At 38.6% G+C, this 18,259-nt stretch overlaps 1 protein-coding gene across 1 annotated transcript; it reads left to right on the top strand.

Annotated features, from left to right (window-relative positions):
- Positions 1-5,283: 5,283 nt before the first annotated feature.
- Positions 5,284-11,526, top strand: LOC135468986 (inositol 2-dehydrogenase-like). The gene is made up of 8 exons (XM_064747497.1): positions 5,284-5,364; positions 5,816-6,039; positions 6,160-6,230; positions 6,825-6,933; positions 8,474-8,604; positions 9,658-9,881; positions 11,077-11,242; positions 11,381-11,526. Exons 1-8 carry the CDS (start codon positions 5,347-5,349, stop codon positions 11,485-11,487), a joined length of 1,050 nt encoding a protein of 349 aa, XP_064603567.1. The 5' UTR covers positions 5,284-5,346; the 3' UTR covers positions 11,488-11,526.
- The last annotated feature ends 6,733 nt before the right edge of the window (positions 11,527-18,259 follow it).

The following is an 18,259-nucleotide window of genomic DNA, read 5'->3' as shown; positions in this document are numbered from 1 at the left end:
AAATTGAATCTGGTTTTACCTAATGTTAAACAGTTTAATGTGAGGTTGGTTGTTATCAAGTGTTTATAAAGTTTGTTGAATTGAAGAAAGTCTATAATGTTGGTTACTTGTAAGATGTAAAAAGAAAGAAGCCTCTGTTTCATTTTGTAGAACATGTAAGTAAGAGGCTGGAGGCTTCTTGTTTTTTTTTTTAAAATAACCATAAAGAATGCCAGGCAAATTAACTTTAAATTTTCAACCTAAGAGATGTTCAGAGTATGGTTTTACAGGAGGTAGTGTCTCGGATATAAACATATGTTTATGATGTTTGAAAGTACATTATACATAAACTGTACTATGTATTTGTCATATTAGCTCATTACCATTGATTTTTTAGCGGTCAGACCAAACCGAAAGTTGATGCAACAAACACCTTGTTTTATCCATAATGTTTGCATCCTGCATATTTAGCCATTGTTTTATGGAACAAGTAGCTGCTCTTACCCAGTTGTAGTCCCATTTTGTTTGTCTAATTCCTGTGATCTCAAAAAGGTATGAGCTTTAGAATGAATGGTATAAAATCAATTCAGAACACCATGCTCAATCCGAACATCAATAGGCAGAATATTTGAGAAGCCTGGAGATCTTTGATTTAGTAGCAAGTCTGCACTTGCAGTAGGCAGTAGGTAACTTCTTCTTTTTGTTAGATGACCTCTGATGATATGTGAGAACATTGCAGAAGAATCGGTGTACTATTTATATTTAATTGGAATTATGCATATTTTCCTTATAATAACGTAATATTACTAACATAGCAAGAGGAACTGAAAACGTATCTTTAGACCAGTAGAGTGGTGGAGCTATTATTGATCTTGTATATGTACAAATAATTCTATGGATAACCCTTTTGTTATTGTTTGCATTATTTTTCTGTTTTTGCTTTCTTGTTGGGTTTTTTTTTTTTTGCCCCCTTTTTTTTTTAGTTGCACCTCAATAGTTACGCAAACTTGTAGAAAGTGCTGTTTTTTTTCTTTTTCTTTTTCTTTCTTTCTTTCTTTCTTCTTTTTTTTCAAGGACTGTTATTGTGTACAAGTGCTGCTGCTTGGGACTATGAAACACTAAGTTTTCAGAGTTCTGAAATAATTTGACGTCAGATATGGATTGACAAATTTGTTTGCCTAAATTTTAATCCTTCTACTAAATTAATGGCAGAAGGTAAAGTTTGAAAGAAACTCGGTCAGCCTCGGAATTTTCATAATTCTACAATTCAGGATTTATGTCTTTTATTAATTCTTTATTGCATACAGACTGACAAGACAGAATTGTCAGTGACAGAAATGTTAGGGCTATAGTGGTAGATAAGTAGGCAGTCCTTAGAAAGTCAGATTTTACGGCTTTACATCTGTACACAGCACATTGACGTAGCCAGTGAAGATCCTTCTTCCTCTGTGATAACAATAATGTAGTGAATACTAGTATATATATTGTTGTGAAAAGGTGCTAAGAATTTTAGGTGATTGCATGGGCTGAATATTACGTTTGGGTACTTGACTTTGTGAGCTTATTATTTCTGAGCATAGGCTAATATGCAGGGTTACTGTGTTCAGAACTAATAGCTTAATTTTTTTAAGTGCCGAAGTTAATTTGAGAACATAGCACATGTTCAGTTTTACGAATTGGGTTTGTATGTGTTTGTATGTACATGTAAGTTATCAATTCCGTAGCCCTCCTTGTGGGAAGCATGGTGGGGAATTCGGTAGAGGTACTTGGGATCATTATAATTGTCTCGTTCATATGTCTCCTTGCCTTTCCTCTGCCTATAAACCGGACATTCATAGAAGGGAAAAATTCTTGAAATCAAATAAATAATTAATTAAACACACAGACACTGTTCATATGCTTGACATATACAGACACAACATTGTCACCAGAGTAGCCGTGCATCTCCTTTAATAATTCTGTACAGATAAACTGTTTTAGAGTTACGAAAAAATGTCAACCCTCATATTGGGCCTTATCCCAGTGATGAATGAACAGTTAACAGGTGGATGTGGTTGATGATTTATTAAAAGAATATGCTGTAATTTGGATCTTTGTATAAGGTTAGTCTCACAGTGTATTTGTGTACATCTCTGCTGATACTAGTAACATTCATTGAGTGTTACCTCTGTGTGTCGTCTCTCAAAGTGCAATAATGGAGTCTCCCATACAGGTACACAAACATGTGGTTGAACAAAATGACTCACAGCTGTGCATGTATATGTCCTGTGAAAGATATTGTTGTAAATTTTGTATACTGGATACTTTTTTATCCTTGCAGCTTTGCCATAGTTGAATTATTGTAAATGACCTAGAATCTTGTCTCTGGTAAAGTTACTCATTTGACATGATTCTCAGAGATCTTTTGATCTTGGAAAGGTGTTTTGAGGTTAATTTGGAAGGTAGGGTGATGTACTAGTAGATAAATGCAAATTTCAATACCGAAAGGAATATAATGATATTTATTTGCCCCTAAAAAAATCCATTGGGCGAAATATTAGGTCATCTACAGTAACTCTTTATATGTATAAAGTAGTATGTGGCACAGAATGAGCTTCCATTTAAGTATGATACTTTGAATAGGTAATAAAGAAGGTAATTATAGCTGAGATGTCAGTTAAATAAATGCTGCTTTTTCATGGCTTGAGTGTTGTGGGTTTTTTTTTTTGGGGGGGGGGCACTAGATAATGACAATTAAGCATTTAGTTTGGGGTTTGTGGTTTTAATACCCATTGTCTAATCATTAAACTCAGAAATGAATTTGAATCAGTTTAGGAATATTTATTTTAGAAGCCTTAATTAGCAGATTAATATTGAATATAATGACTACAAGCTGTTTATTCTTAACAGTTAAAAAGGGACTCAAAAGCAGTTAAGGTTTTTTGTTTTGTTTTTTGTTTTTTTTTAAACATTAAGCGGCGTCGTGTTGCAGCTCCGTATGTCAAGCCAGTATTGTAGCAGGTGTATGTACGGTGTTTGTCACATTTCTAATGTTGTAGGGTGTCTTTTACTACTGGCTTACTCATGAGTAACTTAAAGTAGACACCATTCTTCAGGGATATATGTTGCCTAGATGATGTGAAATAAAACTTGCTTCCATTTTACTTTGAACTTGCTCTCTTGTCTTTCACAGCACCTGTGCTTGTTGCCCCGAATAACTGATGGTTTATCCTTGTATTTAGTGTATCTGATTTGTCCAACAAAATAAAATAATCACAGGAATTTTACCTCTTGGGCATGAAGCATTCTGTCTGATTATTCTTTGTGAATTACAGCTATTGATTATTTTAAGAACATCCTAACGGAAACAGAAAAAGTTATGTGTTTTAGTTGGATTGAACGAAAAAATGAACACTTTTAACCTCATAGTCAAGTCTTGGTTCATAATAACAGCTACTTCATGTTTTTAGTCTGTTAAACCATGCAGCTCGTGAGGTGCCGGTATATCTAAGGGCATAGGCCTACAACAATGGCAGTCCTTTGTTAAGGAAGTAGCGGAAGTCGCATTTCATGGCCCAAATAAGCCCACTACAAGAAGCTTAATGAAGGAAATATCTATGCATATATTTCATGCATTGGATTAGTAGTAATGTGTATGTAAAGTTAATATTACAGCTTAAGACTCATAGTTGAACGTGAGTTCAATAGTAATAATGAAGTCGAGGCACCATCACATAAGTGTAAAATATTTCAGAAGTTTTCGATCCACCTGCCTTGATAATGATCCCGGCATGTGGATCGAAATCTTGTGAAATTAATCTTTTACATTTTTACGTGGTGATGCCTCGACTTCCTTATTAGGACTAAGGATAATGTTCTTTCGATATGCCAGAACACGTGGGTGGAACTTGGTGTTCCACCAGTTACAAGATGCGCACATGGTGGTCTTAAAAGTTGAACATCAGGACATGAGCAACAAGCTTCTCTGGAAAATTCTTCTGGTGAAAAGTTATGCGCCAGTTTGGACATTTTTTCGGGCCGTTAATTGTAACTGTTTAAAAACGTTGGTTATCACAATGTGAATTCAGTCACAACGCTTGGACACCATCGGAAAAAAGACCCTCTGCGGACGACCGCCGTTTATACCCTACACGTCATGAAATTGAATTTGTGGGGAATTTTTAATGTTTTACAAAAAATGATTAATTACCCCGGTTTCAACTGCAGATCATAAATCGACGTGGTTCCGTTGAACTCGAAATGAGTAAATTTCTTTGTGAATGACAGACCGGTGCTAAAAGGGGTGGACGTTGATTTCCTTGTCCAACGCCTTCACCATAAGGAAGTGTTTATACCATGGAATGGATAATTACCGCGGTTGTATTGCAATGGCTCTTGCAAACTCAGATGAATATGGAATTTTATTCTTTTATAAATATCGGTGTCCCAGTCAACCAGCCGTGAAGATACAAGACGGGTTGGCTGTTTCTGCAGTTTTGTGAGGTCTGCCGATTGAGAGAGATCGCCTAAAATTTCGGTTTTTCCGCATCACCGGTTTCATTACGGTCAACTTAAGCCCCATTTTTGTCATGTTTTGAAGATAGGTCATGCTATTATCCCTTTCAAGTGTATAAATATAGTGTATCATAAAGGGTTTAAAAAGGAATCTGGGAGTATATTTGATCACAGTAAATAATACAGTGTCAAAGATACTTCAAAGCTGACATCCCTTTTACCTAAAGAATGGAGATGTGTTCTTGTCTTATCGTCTTCTGTGGAATGATTTATACAGGTGAAAATCAAGCTGAATAATCGTTGAAGTTATCCTGTGCCCTGTGCGATGGATGTAGAAGTTATTCTGTGCCCCGTGCGATGGATGTAGAAGTTATCCTTTGCCCCGTGCGATGGATGTAGAAGTTTTCCTGTGCCCCGTGCGATGGATGTAGAAGCCGTAAACGCTGTCCGAACAATTGTTCCAGTTGGAAAACTCATCGCGCACTGTGATTGAATTTTTTATTCTTCTTGAGTATGGTGTAAAGCACCGATCCAATATAGGAATAAATTTTTTATGGACAGCTTCTTTGTTTATGGTTCTGATGTATAAGCCAATGTCTTCAACGGTATTCTTGAAAGTTAATTTCTCTTGCCTAAAAACTCTGGTATTATTATGATCTGATATCTTATCGTTCACTGGGTAGCCCTGGATGTGTTTCAGGGAATAACTGGATAAGATATGTATACTAAAGATCCGGTCATAGCATGGTAACAATGCGACTATAACGTAGCTGTCAGCATAGCTGGATTTAACTGGTCCACATTTGACACATATGGAATACTTCACTTGACACATTTAGATTACCTCACACTGTAGGCTTAGCTGGGAAGTACATGCATGGCCTTATGGAAGTAAGTTAACTTATGTGGTAAACTACAATGTGTGTAAGCTAAATATATACTTTGGTATATAGTTTACCTTTGTTTTTCCATTCCTTTATCCAAAATTATGGCTTTATCTTGACATTTTTTTAATCGTGGCTCAGTTGGTTGGCTGGCTAGCACAGCGTAATGACCCAGGTCTCTCACCAATGCGGTCGCTGTGAGTTTAAGTCCAGCTCATGCTGGCTTCCTCTCGGGCCGTACGTGGGAAGGTCTACCAGCAACCTGCGGATGGTCGTGGGTTTTCCTTGGGCTTTGCCCGGTTTCCTCCCACCATAATGCTAACCGCCGTCGTATTAGTGAAATATTCTTGAGTACGGCGTAAAACACCAATGAAATAAATAAATAAATAAATAAATAAATAAATAAATAAATTACCAGATATGAATGAATTAACAATCTTACTTTATTCATCCTTCAGCATCCGTCTGACAACCCTGTGGGCGTGGCCTTGTTCGGAGTGGGGCGGATGGGGCAGGTCCACGTCAAACACCTGGTGGAGCATTTATTGGCTGATATTGTGTACTTGGTGGACGCCCCGGGGGAGAAGGACAGGGTGCAGAGGCTAATCTGGACGTACCACCTGATGGGAAAGACCCAGTATGCGTCCATCGAAGACGCGGACCGTGTAATGGCTGATGACAGGTACGCATCAGTATACCGTATGAATACATAAACTGGCCATGTTCCGTGAGCTTTTATAAAGTGCTAATTTTATCACACAAGCAGTATGTTTCTTACGTTTCTTTTCACTTATATCTGCAGGGTAAAAGCAGTTTTTGTGTGTACCCCAACCGAGCACCATGAGCTGTTGATAGAGAAAGCTCTCCACGCTGGTATGTGCAGCTATTAATTGCTCACCCAACCTTCAGTATTTCACTGTTTTTGACGTGATCATGTATAACTAAGCCCTTGGGATTAATGTGGGGGCTTCCGTGGCCGAGGGTGTTGCCACCTCAGCACGGCGCAGTAACCCGGGAGCCTCTCACCACTGCGGTCGCTGTTAGTTCATGTTCAGCTCACTCAGGCTTCCTCTCCGTCCGTAAAGTGAGAAGGTCTTCCAGTAACCTACGCATGGTCGTGATTCTTCCTGGTTTCCTCCCACCATAATGATGGCCGCCGTTGTATACGTGAAATATTCTTGAGTTCGGCGTAAAACATCAATCAAATAAATAAATAAACAAGCGAGGGAACACCATTTTCATACGCATCGTTTAGCCTTTAATTTCATTACAAACCTGCAATAATTGGAATAATTTCGTACAGTTTTGTAATAGTAGGAAGATGCTGAGATTAGAGACTGGCCTACTTTCATAGAAAAAGCGTTAAATTTATAACATGTGAACACGTTTTTGAAGAGAGGAGTGTTCACAGGTAAACATGTGTTTACGGAGAGGCCCGTGACATTCTCAGTAGATTAATGTTCACAGGTAAACATGTGTTTACGGAGAAACCCGTGACCTTCTCGGTGGACAAAGCTCGCCAGTTTTATCAGGAGGCTTCGGCGCGTGGAATAATTTTGTTCTGTGCCTTTAACAGGTCAGTGCATGATTATGTGACACGTCTCTCACATACATCATTTGCAAAGAGACAATTATTTATTCCCCAGCATCCAAACACAGTACTTTTGTTGGCAAATCATCTAAATATCAAGCACAACCGTTGACCCATTTTTACTTGATTACACGCCTCATGACACTCTATCTAAAGATGATGAAGACACAACGTTTTTATTAAAAATACATTCAAATAGTAGACACAACGCTTTGGCATTACATCCAAACATCAGACACAACGCTTTGACATTACATCCAAACATCAGATAAAACACTTTGGCATTGCATCCAAACAACAGATAAAACTCTTTGGAATTACATCCAAATATCAAACACAACACTTTGGCACTGCATCCAAATATTAAACACAACACTTTGGCATTGCATCCAAATATCAAACACATCATTTTGGCAATGCATCCAAATATCAGACACAACACTTTGGCATTGCATCCAAATATCGGGCACAACATTCTGGCAATGCATCCAAATATCAGACACAACACTTTGGCACTGCATCCAAATATCGGGCACAACATTCTGGCAATGCATCCAAATATCGGGCACAACATTCTGGCAATGCATCCAAATATCAGACACAACACTTTGGCACAGCATCCAAATATCAAACACAACACTTTGGCACTGCATCCAAATATCAAACACATCATTTTGGCAATGCATCCAAATATCAGACACAACACTTTGGCATTGCATCCAAATATCGGGCACAACATTCTGGCAATGCATCCAAATATCAGACACAACACTTTGGCACTGCATCCAACTATCAAACACAACACTTTGGCAATGCATCCAAATATCAGACACAACACTTTGGGATTGCATCCAAATATCAAACATAACACTTTGGCAATGCATCCAAATGTCACCCACAACACTTTGGCAATGCATCCAAACATCAGATACAACACTTTGGCATTTCATCCAAATATTAGACACAACACTTTGGCAATGCATCCAAATATCAGACACAACACTTTGACATTGCATCTAAATATCAGTACATGCATGTAGTAAGTTATAAATGACAGATGGAAAACCAAAAGGCGCAATATTTCGCACGTCCTTATTCACCGTTGGCTCTGCCAAAGTTTTACTAGTGTGGGATTTGTCAGTGCGAGGTAAGAAGTTTTATTGCAGAAGGAAACAGATATAATGCCCCCCAAAACTAGGTATAGAGCCAGAAGGAAACCAGTATATAAACTGAATGAAATCAGCTGTAAGTTGAGCTCGAAGAAAACCAGATATAGAAGTTGAACGAAACCAGCCAAAACCAGTAGGTGCATACCTTGTCTGACATAAACCAGTACACTTCGTAATGACGAGCGTTATAATTGGTTCTCTGCGCGGCCCAACAGACCTACGGAATGTACAACAAATTGATGTACTGTATGTACAATGGATGGATGTTATAATCCTGTATATATTTTATTAAAAAGTTGATTTCATTTTGCAGAATTTGTCAATTTTCATCCCACCTTTGCTGACTATGATTGCAGACGGCACGATCCTGGAGTGAAGAAAATCAAGAAATCTGTTAGTAACGGAGAAGTGGGCAATCTTCTCATGATTAAAATATGTAACAGAGACCCGCCGTCAGTCTGCTCGGGGGCATATCTAGCCAAGTCAGGTCAGCTTGATACATGGTATATTTACAACAATTAACGAAAACATAGGATGGCTGAAAAGTAAAGAAATATCGTTTAAGAGAGAAGGAAATGATCAAATGACTACACTGTTAAGTATCTGGTCAATTTAGTAAGTTTATTTTATGCTGACTTTTGAAATGAAGAAATGTTTCCAGTTCTAATGCCTTACCTTTGCAAGACCCGTGCACTCCTTAGAAACGGTGATATTTTATTCACCAATGGACTCAAATCGATAAAGAAAGTGCTAAGTATAAATGTATCATCACATTTAAGAAAAAAACCATTTTTCATCTGTTTACTTGCATATCCAACTCAGATATATGGCTTCCAATGTCAGATTGGGCTATCGCTAGATATCACTAGGTTTATTTAATGGACATCTTGGTGAGATTTTCCACACACATTTTTGGTGGCAGGAATTTTCCAACCCATAAACTTTTGCATGTAAATTTCTTTCAAATTGGACATTTAATTTTTTTAAACTGTTGTACAATGAATGAAATCCACGATGATGGGAACAAAAGTAGAGAATCTATAGCTTTGGATAAGCTATCTAAACATATGGGCCTAACCAATAAAACACATGATGGCGTGACTTAGATTTGAAATTACCGAGAATATGACGTCTTCTAGGATGCACGATGGCCATATAAAACGTGAGGGTACATTAAGGTATATGATGGACATCCATCATCATGATATTTGCTTGTTTACGGGGGCCTCCATGGCTCAGCTGGTTAGGGCGCTAGCGCAGCGTAATGACCCAGGAGCCTCTCACCAGTGCCGTCGCTGTGAGTTCAAGTCAAGCTCATGCTGGCTTCCTCTCCGGCCGTATGTGGGAAGGTCTTTCCGCAACCTACGGATGGTCGTGGGTTTCCCCCGGGCTCTGCCCGGTTTCCTCCCACCATAATGCTGGGCGCTGTTGTCTAAGCGAAATATTCTTGAGTACGGCGTAAAACACCAATGAAATAAATAAATACAAAAAAAATAAATAATAAAAAAAAGAGTTTTACTGAGATTTGTTCCAATTTTAGGGGATATATTCCACGACTCTACTGTCCACGGATTTGACATGGTTTCCTTCTTGACTAATGAGATGCCCCAGTCCCTTGTGGCGTTTGGTCATGCGCATGAAGCGTTTTACACAGAAATTGATGACGTAGACAGCGCTGCCGTAATGCTGAAATTCCCCAGCGGTTTAATGGCTATTCTAGAGAACAGCCGGAAATCAGCGTACGGATATGACCAAAGGCTAGAGGTATGGTTTGGAAATAATCTCTGGTCTTATAGTAGTTTTGCAGAAGCTGTTCACATGGATACTTGGAGTCAGATTGACTTAATTATGCTACCCTTTAAAATATATTCACATCTGCGCTCTTCAGTTTCCAACCAGTTATGTTTGTGCTTTACATACATTCATTTCTTATTTTATTCACTTCCTTACACATTTAATACTTGTCTATTAGCGCCATATTCAAGAATTTTTCACTGCTTTTAAACGGTGAGAAAAGTCTGGGTTAACTGACTCAAAAATCTCAGTTATACAATTGAGCTAATTCAACTTAGAAAGCCGAGTCCTGAAAGACTCATGTTAGTTTTCCGACACCGCCAAGTAAGTTTCATTACTCAGCTAATCCGGCTATATGACTCAATTTTCCGAGTTAAACTAGCCCGATTTGTATAACTCAGATTGACTCAAACTTTTCTCTCAGTGCATGATGCAAGTTTTGTACCCTCGGTAAACCACCGATCTTTATCAAGTTACTAAGAACTCGCATGACAAAGAAAACCTGCACCCATGTTGGTAGGAGACAAGTGGTCTTCAGCGATGTAAATCTGCTTCCCCTTTCTTGTTGTTTGTACAAATAACCATCGAAAAAGGAAGGCTAGATATGACAGTTTAACGGTTGCCTCTTCAGAGCCATGACAGTGGAATTCTGCATTATAGATTTCAATAGAAGCATATGAAACGGGTTACTCTAATCATATGTTGAAATTCTAATTATAGTATCTCCTAATGGTTGCCGGGAAATGTTGGCAAAAGGTTAGAGCCTTTAACGATGAAAAAACAAAACTATTGTTGGTTCGTGCTCCAGGAAACAGGACTGGTTGGCTCGGTGTCAGTATAATGTGACTGCATGGGTGGGGTGTCATGTCTGGTGTCTTCAGCATAATACTTCAGTGGCGGCAGCACTTTGGCGGCATGGACTTGCCCTGTCACAAGGAGATATAGTATGTGTTCGCACCGAGTGACTCTTCGTCGCCATATGACTCAAAAATTGTTAAGTATGTCGTAAACCCTCAGTATGTATACATGTACATGTATATGAAGCAATCTATATGAATTAGAATTAAAATAAGCTCAACCCTAAGTTAGTTTTGCGCACAAAAATGGCGTTACAGTTTACCTGTTTGATACCTCACTTCAGCCTGTTTGCGTCTTTTCCATGCAGGTCGCTGGCACAAAGGGTGTATTGATATTGGAGAACCCCGTGCCCTATCAGGTACAATCACGAACTCTTGACGGGACAACGGAGGAACCTACTCATGTGGACATTGTGAAGAGATATCACGAAAGCTACAAAGCAGAAGTTGGTCACTTTCTGGAGGGAGTTGTGGGTGGGTTTTGACACTTATAATACACACTGTATAAACGGTCAAGCGATTAAAAATTTTAAAAGTGACATTTAAAACAAAACACCACATGTTTACTATGGCACTTGGTAACAGTTATGCTTTTTGGGTGCATTTTGGCAGGCTTGCGCACGTGTGAGGACCCGGATGGAAGCGGAGCTATCCTCGCTCTCCGATTGGCTGATCTCTCCACTCAGTCGCTGAAATCTGGACAAGTTATGACCGTCTGAATGGTCACCTGTACCCTGAAAAAAAAAACCTTCCTGTGATAAGGCATGTATTCATATTTGTATTATATACCAAAATATATGCACACCTCGTGTACAATTAATGCCATTTCATGTATTTGGTTGCTTTATTGAAGTGAGTGTTGGTCATTGAATTTTACTGGTTCTGTACACGCGTTTCATTCATTATCAAAAGACCAAATTGATTCATTTTTGCCTAGAAGCTAGTGTCCATTGTGGACATAGCTCATGGCTTTCATTATTGTTTCATCCCAAACTCTACTTTTTCACTTGTACGATGGGAGTCAGTTTTACGGGTGGAGTAAACCGAATTATGCGGGCTAAACCACCGACCTTTGGCAAATTACTGACGAACTTCCTCCCACCTGTGACGTACAGATAAGACTACGTAAACGGCTATACAAGTGTTGTCGACCGCGTATTGTCGCCAATGCTCCACAAGCAGTGAAAGAGAGGGTACATGTACATGTATCTACAAATTCTCTGTCTAGGACTGGTTTCGAGCGCGCACCTCATGTATCCCAGCGACAGCACCAAGAACAATGAAAGCTACATTGTGGCGTATTTAATGTTAAAGGTCATACTCAAGCAATAAGTGAAATATTCTTATTATTATATGCTGTATGAAGTCATTATCTGATTAAATAACTAAACCTAGTGATACAGAGACCTGTACACATCTTTACATGATGTACATTGTAGCATAAAATGATCCAGTATGGGAAAAACAGGTTAATATTGGCCAACAATACCTCAGTCTTGTGCAGGACAATTTTCTACCCAGACCGCTAAACTGTGGTACAAATGGATGAAAGCGCTCCACGTAACTACAAGGTACATGCTACACGTAAAAGGTATGTACCTACAGGTATACACGATATGCTACAGGGATGCAGAACGCTTCAAATAAATCTACGCTACACATAAGAGGTACGCTAGACATAAAATATATACCAACAGGTATATACGGTACGCTACAGGGATACAGAACGCTCCAAATAAATATACGCTACACGTAAGAGGTACGCTGCACGCAAGAGGTATACGCCACACGACACAGTACGAACGGTACACGTATTCACGGTGTGCAAGACGTATAAGCTACCTTACATGTATAAAATACGATAGCAGTCAGAGTAACGATAACCCCTGCTTCTGGCCGGTGGACTAGATACACAGGCCATCAATGGCGAAGCGTATTCAGGATATATATACTCCACACTTAAAGGACTCTTACAGGTAAGTGTTTATATAATGTCTTAGATCCCTTTGGACCATATGCCATCTTTATGTGACCATGAATATAGATCAATGCTTTTAAGAACTATGTAAAATATTTTGGAATATGGATATAACGTTAATGTATCTGACAGGTCGACCTCGCCTATCACGTTATATGTCACTGAGTGTTTTACTTCATATACCACTGAGGTCGGACTCTTCATGCCCAGGTAAGGAGAACCATATATATACTCATACAATTTCCTTATATGTTAAACCATGCAACAATATTAAGATAAAACTTGACAAATAAATTTCAAAATGACTTTTTTTGAAATGTTATCTCCTATTAGATGAAAAAATATAATTATGCTAGGTATATGTCTGTCCCGCATTAAATCCTGCTCGCCATGTGGTTTTGACGACAACAATCTGTCGTACAGATCAGCAATACAAGCTAGGTTTATCAGATTACATGACCTTGTGCCCAGGTGATTGTTACATTTTGAGAACCAGTGCAAAGAATACCTGTATAAAGCTGAGCAGAACACCGTTATGTTACCAGCGGTAAGCCTGTATATAGAACAATCGGAGGAAAACCGTTTGTGCAAGGGGAGAATCATGTACCATCCCGTATAACGTTGTTCCGTGCCTTTATTCGTGGGTTACCCTCACATTTTCCACATTATTTGGATCATATCACGACGGTATACCTCCTTGTAACAAATGGGGCCGCCATACCGCTGTTTCACTATAGATCGCCAAATCGACTAAATCTGACTCGAGGCTCTATTGAGACACGTTACAACAAAGGCTCTGCTCTGTCACGTACATAGGCTGACTTTATGAGACGGTTGTGATAAATACGCAAGAATGTAGTTCATTATAAGGGAATGACTAAGAGAGATCAAATACTCAAATGAGACCATCCTACAAACAGGGATTGCAATGTTTTGAAAAGGCTTGGAAAAAAAAGAATTGCATATTTTTTTTCACACTTTCCCAACAGATTCTTGCTGAACAAGTGCAAATTCCGAGTCTGAAATCGGCGCAGGTTGAAATGTCCTATAACTGGATCCAATTATGCAGTTATGTTAGAATCATTAAGCGTGCGTCTCATATCATTATCTGGATATTTAAAAGAATATTTTCGGATATATATACTTGACACTGCACTTCCTTATCCTCAGCGGTTATACATGAGGCCAGTATTAAGTCGATTAGATGAACGGTTTCGGAGAAAATCAAAGGACATACATACATATACAGAAGTAGCTCGTTTATCAGATATGTAGGCCAGGCTATACACTGATTCCACTTATTTTAGCTATCCACTTTAGCACACGTTTTCTGTACTCAGAAATATTGTTTTCAAAATATCCTCTGCCAAAATAGAGTAGGCGTGACATTTGCACTTTGTGCCGAAATGTAATATGCAGAGGTCAGTACGTGTTCATAAGTTATTTATTCGCATTGTATGTGTATATAGAACTCGATTGTTTGACATGACAGTTTACACAAGTGCTGTATGAAAACCAATGCCACAGAAACAGATGTTTTTAATTTCATATAGTGTACATAGTCGTAAAATGCCCAAACAGCCTGGACAGGCTGTTGAACATTGCCTTTTTAAAATAAAATAATTTACAATGCAAAGCTAGTTGATCCACTGAACAGCTTAGCACAATAAATATGTAAAGTAACTCCGAGGAAATTCATTTTGACGATCTCATTTTTCGACTTTGCAGTTCGCCTGAGGATGACTAAGTCGAAATATTGAGATTGTCAAAATGAATTTCTTCGGAATTACTTTGCCTATTTATAATGCAAGTAAATACGAGGTATTGAAAGACAGAGAATATTCATGAGATGAAAAAATTGGTAATGAAAACCTAGCTTGATTATTGTATATGCTACAGCACATATACATGTGATTCGGTTGATTGAAAATGTAACAGATGAAATAATACTCTTGCAATTGCATCAGTGTTGGATCGGTAACAAAATAATTCAATGGCCAAGGGAAAGCACATTCCAGAAGAGACCATGCAACAGTATTTACTATCAAAATATATATCATTATGATTTATGGAATGGACCTGGCACAAAATTCCACATAGGTGATATACCGCGATATAAAACTCGTAGATTTTCAAGAAGCCAAATAAGTTTACAGAAGAACTGCATTGATTATACAAAGATAGAACACCTCTCTCTCTCTGTGTATACATATATACACACACATGTATATCGTATGTCGCTTGCAAGCCCTGGATATTCCATAACATCCTTCGCCAGACTTTGGTTGGTAGAATTTCATACTGAATTCTGTCCATATTTCCTACGATTACAATTAAGTCAGAAGTCACACGGTATGGTTTAGCTGAAATATAAAAAGTAAAAACAATCCTGAAATATTTAAATCATATTCGTATAGGTATAGAATATATAGGCATGCCTGCGTGAGGTGAATGGATACATTGTATGAGGAACACAATTTGTGTTCTAACCCTCCGCCTTCCACACGGTGATTTTATAAACCGTTTTCGAATAAGGATCAAATTCATAACAGAAGTGACTACATTCTTCCGAAGCTTAATTTGATTTTGCACTTACATATCGCAATACATATTGCAAAATCGGAACTTAAAAAAAAAACGGAACAACAGCGAGATAAAAGCGGAAATATGATAATTTTGACTTTAATTTTGAATCCAAATCTTTTTCTTGTGAAATTAGTCGGTGTCATGTGAGACATATATAAGCACATGCAGAAACTGATGAAGCGTTATATTTATACCTCAAAGCTTGACCCTTTTTCTTGTTCAGACTGAAAAGGCTGCATATAATAAACGACAGTGCGACTGGACGTTATGGTTGAATGATTAGCCCAGCCACCAGTGACTTGTCGCCATTACAGGCCAAGCTTAGAGGCATTGCCATATATCTGCCTAAACCGGGCAAGTGTGATTATTTTTGGAGTCGCGATTCTTTAGAACGGTGCATCACAAACAAATCCTGAAATTAGAAAAAGGACAACATACGTGAGTTAAAATCCCCCAGAAAGCTTTTGTCCTGTCTGACTCCTATCGGCTCCCAATACAGTGGTATGGGCAATCTGGGACTAAGATAATCCCCGATGCAATTAATGTATTTTTAGTTATTTCAAACAAAATTGGATGATATCTCTGTCTTCAAACAATTTTTCAAACAAAAAGGCTGACAAGTCTTTATAGTGAGCATTTCTTTGTCTGATAGGCCTATTGCTTCAACATAAGAATTTGAGTGGGGCGTTTGGCCACATTCGGAAGGGTGATGGCCCGATATGCTTTCGACTGTTGTCAAACTTTGCACCAACAGACATATCCGAGGTATATTACTTTATCCAAATGTTACGGAAAGTCGGGTTGTTGTAGGCTATGATATGGCACTGTAGCTATTAACGACAGCTGGTGAGAAGAGTGGCTAGTAGATAACACATAGCATAATTCTATGTACAAAAGCCTGGTGCATTTGACCTTGAGCTGCATTTGCATTGTATTGTAAGGTAGTCGATCACTTGTGCTTGAAACGGATCGTTTGACATTCGCCGATAGTGTACCGATAGGCCTATCATTGAGGCAGGCCTTCAGAACAGAGTTAGGCCTAAAGGGGACAGAACAGAGTTAGGCCTAAAGAGGATTAATCAACATATTGGTGTTTCGGAAAGCACCACCAACGCCTGGTGTTCGGGTAAGTAATGACTTTGAGGCCAACCGAGCCGCAATTTCCAGATACCATTCTTAATAGAGAGATGAGCTAATTCAATGCTGTAGAGGGTCGTATGGTTGGTGTGAACATACGCCATTTAATGCAAAGGGAAATAACCAATCTGATAGACCCTATGGTGTCGAGTACGTAGGCCTAATGCAGTGGAAAGCTGGCGTAAACATTTTACTTTAAATAAAGATTTGATTTTCGATAAAAGAACGGGTCTTTGGCATCCAACAATTATTCAAGTCCCTGTATAAACGCCATAGAAGCAAACATTTATCATGCTACAGATTTAGCCGATCTTGTTGTCATACGGGGACAGATAAAGTGTGTCACAAGATGACAAGATCTCGAGCACAAAATCACTAATAAGTGTCAGGAAGTGAGCTTAATCCAGAGACTGGTAACGCAGGTAGCTTTCACAAGTTGTAATTTCCCCGTAAACGTTCCAGAGAGACATTAATGTTTGTCCGGCATTAAGTTGGACGATCTAATGTGACGATAACCCGTACTGGCAAAGTTATCTGAAAGATCCAAAGGAGTAGCCTCCCTTCCCCTAGGTCAGAGGCGTGCTTTGGGAGTGTTTGTCCTTATGACGCTGACCACACGTGCATCATTCCTCATGCTCATTGAACAGAAACCTAGGTCGCTGACACAGTTACTAATTTCTATGAATGGGGGTTTGAGAAATCATGGAGTGGATTCATAGATACAAGGCTGACAATTTGTCACGCCTTTTTTGTGGTTACCAAGGTAACTAGATTGCCACTTTCCCTGTAAGTTTACCAAATAAGAAATATATTTGTTCAGTTATACAGACTGTTGCGCTCCCTGAAACTCATGTTTACCGTAGGATTTATCCAGGGAAATAAATGTTGCCTTGCAAAGATCATGAAGTAAAAACTAATCGTGTTTGTTTTTGTGTTTTTATATATCTTTTAGTTGTGGACGAAAATGGAGTATAATAGTGGCCAAAGTCAACAGGTATGTCAGGTGTAATTCAATAACTTCACCTTGTTAATGTTGTTATGGAATGACATTTTGATAATACATGTACTTAAATCAAGTGCCTGGTTTCCACCCACCATAATGCTGGGCATCCTCATATAAGTGAAATATTCTTGAGTAAAAACACCAATCAAATAAATAAATAAATAAGTAAAGTGTAGATTGTGTACAGAGTACACTTGGGCCTTAAAAACCTTGAAAAATCTGGAACTTAAAAGTAATTTTTTCCAGGCCTTGAAAAGTATGCTGTTGAAAAAGCAGGTGTTTTTGTGGTTCAACCTGGAAAAGCCTTGACACGAAGGCTACAGAACGCACCTGAGCTATTGTTCATTGTAGCTGACATTCTCGTGGAAGAAATTTGTTATTCTAAATCTTTTGAAATGCTTCATACTCTGTGGTGCATATTTTACATAGGTTAAGATCGTTTTACTTTGCTTCAAGCCTGTATAAGTGTAGAATATTTGTTCCAAGTAGCCTGTAAAATCATTGTAAAAGCCTGAAAGAGCCTTTGAAGAGCCTGGAAATTTTAAGTCTTAGTCTGGAACTCTTAGTCTATCCATTGTGACTGTTTATGTGTCAAACACCAGGCATGTGTCTATCTGTATGTCCATGTGTCTACCTGTATGTCCACCTGTCTACCTGTATGTCCATGTATCTACCTGTATGCCCTTATGTCTACCTGTATGTCCTTATGTCTACCTGTATGCCCTTTATTTCTACCTGTATGTCCTTATGTCTACCTGTATGTCCATGTGTCTACCTTTATGTCCAT

The sequence above is a fragment of the Liolophura sinensis genome, chromosome 6 (assembly GCF_032854445.1).
Source record: "Liolophura sinensis isolate JHLJ2023 chromosome 6, CUHK_Ljap_v2, whole genome shotgun sequence".
Lineage (NCBI taxonomy): Eukaryota > Metazoa > Mollusca > Polyplacophora > Chitonida > Chitonidae > Liolophura > Liolophura sinensis.
This window is presented reverse-complemented; position numbering and strand designations above follow the sequence as displayed.